Here is a 3,972-nt window from a genome sequence, read left to right on the forward strand (position 1 = left end):
TGGGGGTCCCTGGAGTAGGTGGGTTTGGCTCCTGGTTGGGCTCTTGGGAGGTTGCCTCGAGTCCTTGTGGTCGCCCCAAGGTCTTTGGGGTGGTTGGGGTGAGGAGTTGTGGGGTTTGGAGGTGCTGAGGTGGAAGCAGGGTGGGATGTCGGGTGAATCTGAGGAGAAAACGGGCAAATCTGTTGGGATGGCGAGCGGGGCTTGGCTGAGTCAAGTGCTCAGAAGTTGGGAAGGCGTTGAGCTTTAGTGGGAGCCTGAAACAACAGCTGGGGGAGCTGGGGTGGCTCAGGGAATAGGCAGCAGCGCCGTGTGCCCGCAGGGAGTGAGAACTGGGTGTCCCAGCAGCTGCCTGGGTTGGGTGGTGACCAGGGAGTGGCAAGCACAGATCTCACCCAAGATCTCCTGGGCACGGAGAATTCCCTTCAGGAGCCCTTTCTGGCTCTGGGGAAGGTGGGAGGTAGGGACTGGGAATGGTTTTCTGAGAGATAAAACTGGGGGAATGTGAAGCCTCGGAGATAAGGGGGTGGCTGGGGAAGGAAGTGCTGGATGCTGGCTCAGAGTTGGAGCAGGGTGTGGTGAGGAGAGGGAACAGGGGTGTCAGGACACGGTGTTCTGGTTTCAGGTGTGGAAAGAAGGGAGGTTGGAGCAGCAACACTTCCCTGCCCCAGGAAGTGACGGGGTTCAGGGTGCTGGGGGGCAGGTGTGGGTGGCTCTTCCCACATGGCTGATGCAGCTCAAGCCCGTGGGGCACTTGGCTCCCTCAGCAGCTATGTAAGCAGAAGAGGGATAATACCCTGAGGATGAGCCCTGCAGCTCCAGCTGACACTTCCCTTTTTCCTTCCCAGATGAGGATGGTTCTGTCATCCTGAGACCCGGCAACAAGTACGAGTACAAGTTCGGATTCGAGCTTCCCCAGGGGTGAGTGTGAGAGAAACACCCTGTCAGGGAGGAATATTGAAACTGGATCACTGTGGGAAATTCCCCAGTTGCCTCAGGAGGTGTCTAATAAGTGGGGTTTTTTTTTTCCACAGGCCTCTGGGCACCACCTTCAAGGGGAAGTATGGGTGTGTGGATTACTGGGTGAAGGCTTTTCTGGAGCGTCCGACCTTCCCGGCACAGGTGGTGAAGAAACGCTTTGAGGTGATGGATCCCGTGGATGTGAACACCCCGGAGCTGCTGGTGAGCCTCTTGGAGAGCTTTGGGTGTGGGCAGGAGGGAGGAAAGCTCCTGGGTAGGGTCAGGCTGACCTCAGTCGTTAAGATCCCACTAATAGGCTTTGGTGCTGAGCCTGGATTAAATCCTTAAGAAGTCCCAGTTCTGGAAATCTACACCAGGGAGGGGCTGGTTCTGCTTTCACTGGGGAAGCTCAGACCTTGGGGAGGGGGAACCCGAAGCTTTTGTTGTGCAATGGCAGGAAGGAAGGAGGAGGGGTGGGACTGGTGGGTGGCACTGAAGTGACCCTCTGGTCTTCCCAACAGGCAGCAGCGCCGTGTGCCCGCAGGGAGTGAGAACTGGGTGTCCCAGCAGCTGCCTGGGTTGGGTGGTGACCAGGGAGTGGCAAGCACAGATCTCACCCAAGATCTCCTGGGCACGGAGAATTCCCTTCAGGAGCCCTTTCTGGCTCTGGGGAAGGTGGGAGGTAGGGACTGGGAATGGTTTCCTGAGAGATAAAACTGGGGGAATGTGAAGCCTCGGAGATAAGGGGGTGGCTGGGGAAGGAAGTGCTGGATGCTGGCTCAGAGTTGGAGCAGGGTGTGGTGAGGAGAGGGAACAGGGGTGTCAGGACACGGTGTTCTGGTTTCAGGTGTGGAAAGAAGGGAGGTTGGAGCAGCAACACTTCCCTGCCCCAGGAAGTGACGGGGTTCAGGGTGCTGGGGGGCAGGTGTGGGTGGCTCTTCCCACATGGCTGATGCAGCTCAAGCCCGTGGGGCACTTGGCTCCCTCAGCAGCTATGTAAGCAGAAGAGGGATAATACCCTGAGGATGAGCCCTGCAGCTCCAGCTGACACTTCCCTTTTTCCTTCCCAGATGAGGATGGTTCTGTCATCCTGAGACCCGGCAACAAGTACGAGTACAAGTTCGGATTCGAGCTTCCCCAGGGGTGAGTGTGAGAGAAACACCCTGTCAGGGAGGAAAATTGAAACTGGATCACTGTGGGAAATTCCCCAGTTGCCTCAGGAGGTGTCTAATAAGTGGGGTTTTTTTTTTCCACAGGCCTCTGGGCACCACCTTCAAGGGGAAGTATGGGTGTGTGGATTACTGGGTGAAGGCTTTTCTGGAGCGTCCGACCTTCCCGGCACAGGTGGTGAAGAAACGCTTTGAGGTGATGGATCCCGTGGATGTGAACACCCCGGAGCTGCTGGTGAGCCTCTTGGAGAGCTTTGGGTGTGGGCAGGAGGGAGGAAAGCTCCTGGGTAGGGTCAGGCTGACCTCGGTCGTTAAGATCCCACTAATAGGCTTTGGTGCTGAGCCTGGATTAAATCCTTAAGAAGTCCCAGTTCTGGAAATCTACACCAGGGAGGGGCTGGTTCTGCTTTCACTGGGGAAGCTCAGACCTTGGGGAGGGGGAACCCGAAGCTTTTGTTGTGCAATGGCAGGAAGGAAGGAGGGGTGGGACTGGTGGGTGGCACTGAAGTGACCCTCTGGTCTTCCCACAGTCCCCAGTTGCTGCCAAGAAGGAGAAGAAGGTCTCGTGCATGTTCATCCCCGACGGGCGCGTCTCGGTCAGCGCCCAGATCGACAGGAAAGGGTTTTGTGAAGGTGAGAGCTCAGTGTCCCCTCCCAGAGCAGGGCTGGGGGGGTGGTGGGATCAACAAGGGGGTGATAAATCCCACCAGGAAAAGCTCCCACCTTCCTAAACTCCGACCCGGATCCCTCCCCAGGCGATGAGATCTGCATCAACGCCGACTTTGAGAACACTTGTTCCCGCATCGTGGTGCCCAAGGCGGCCATCGTGGCCAAGCACACCTACCTGGCCAACGGGCAGACCAAGGTCTTCTCCCAGAAACTCTCCTGCGTCCGTGGCAACCACATCATCTCGGGAATGTCCGACTCCTGGCGCGGGAAAACCATCCGTGTCAAGAAGCTCAAACCCTCCATCCTGGGCTGCAACATCCTGCGTGTGGAGTATTTCCTGCAGGTGAGGGGCTGGGGCTGCTGCTGGGCTGCAGGGTTGGACCCCTCCTGTTTTCCCAACATTCCCTAAAACTTCTGGCTCCTCTCCTGGCAGATCTACGTGAGTGTCCCGGGCTCCAAGAAGATCATCTTGGAGCTGCCCCTGGTGATCGGGAGCCGCTCGGGCATCAGCAGCCGCAGCTCCAGCATGGCCAGTCAGACCAGCTCCGAGATGAGCTGGGTGGATCTCAACCTCCCTGACGCTCCAGAAGGTGAGGGGTCGGGGGGGAGGAAGTCTTGGTGGGACCCCCAAAAGTTGAGGGGTGAGGGGGGAAGTCTGGGTGGGACCCCCAAAAGGGTGGGTGGGGCTGGGAGGTGGGGCGGGGAATTCCAGAGGTGTGCTGGAAAGGCAGGAACGTTGAGGGATCCCCTCTTAACTCACAGCTCCTCCCTGCTACCTGGACATTGTCCCTGAAGACCATCGTCTGGAGAGCCCGACCACCCCCCTCCTGGAGGACCCCGACAGCTTCGACAGCCCCATCTTCATGTACGCGCCCGAGTTCAAGTTCATGCCTCCCCCCACCTACACGGAGGTGAGCATCTCCAGAGGGGGAAATTCCCAGGGTTGGCAGGGAAGAGCCTCTGGTTCATGGTGGGGCTTGGGGATGAAGCCTGGAAGCATCTCACAGGGCTGTTGGGCTTCTCTTCCCCAGGTGGATCCCTGCATCGCCAACAACAACGTGCAGTGAGGGCGGCGCCGGTTCCCGCGCTCCCGCTTTTGTTTGTCCCGGACTCTGATCCATGATGGGCACCTCGGAGCCACACGGACCCAGCAGCACGAGGAGCTGCTGGAGGCTCC

At 58.4% G+C, this 3,972-nt stretch overlaps 1 protein-coding gene across 1 annotated transcript in view; it reads left to right on the forward strand.

The window, feature by feature from the left end:
* TXNIP (thioredoxin interacting protein) overlaps positions 1–3,737 on the forward strand; it is a gene marked incomplete at its 3' end in the record, with an annotated part of 4,522 nt that extends 785 nt beyond the window's left edge. Inside the window, exons 2-7 of the mRNA XM_009996649.1 lie at positions 846–918; positions 1,032–1,179; positions 2,657–2,759; positions 2,882–3,138; positions 3,229–3,385; positions 3,558–3,737. Of these exons, the coding sequence (XP_009994951.1) occupies positions 846–918; positions 1,032–1,179; positions 2,657–2,759; positions 2,882–3,138; positions 3,229–3,385; positions 3,558–3,737 (918 nt within the window). The remainder of the gene's footprint in view (positions 1–845; positions 919–1,031; positions 1,180–2,656; positions 2,760–2,881; positions 3,139–3,228; positions 3,386–3,557) is intronic.
* Positions 3,738–3,972: the final 235 nt, after the last annotated feature.

The sequence above is a fragment of the Chaetura pelagica genome, unplaced genomic scaffold (genome assembly GCF_000747805.2).
Source record: "Chaetura pelagica isolate M959 unplaced genomic scaffold, ChaPel_1.0 scaffold2154, whole genome shotgun sequence".
NCBI lineage: Eukaryota > Metazoa > Chordata > Aves > Apodiformes > Apodidae > Chaetura > Chaetura pelagica.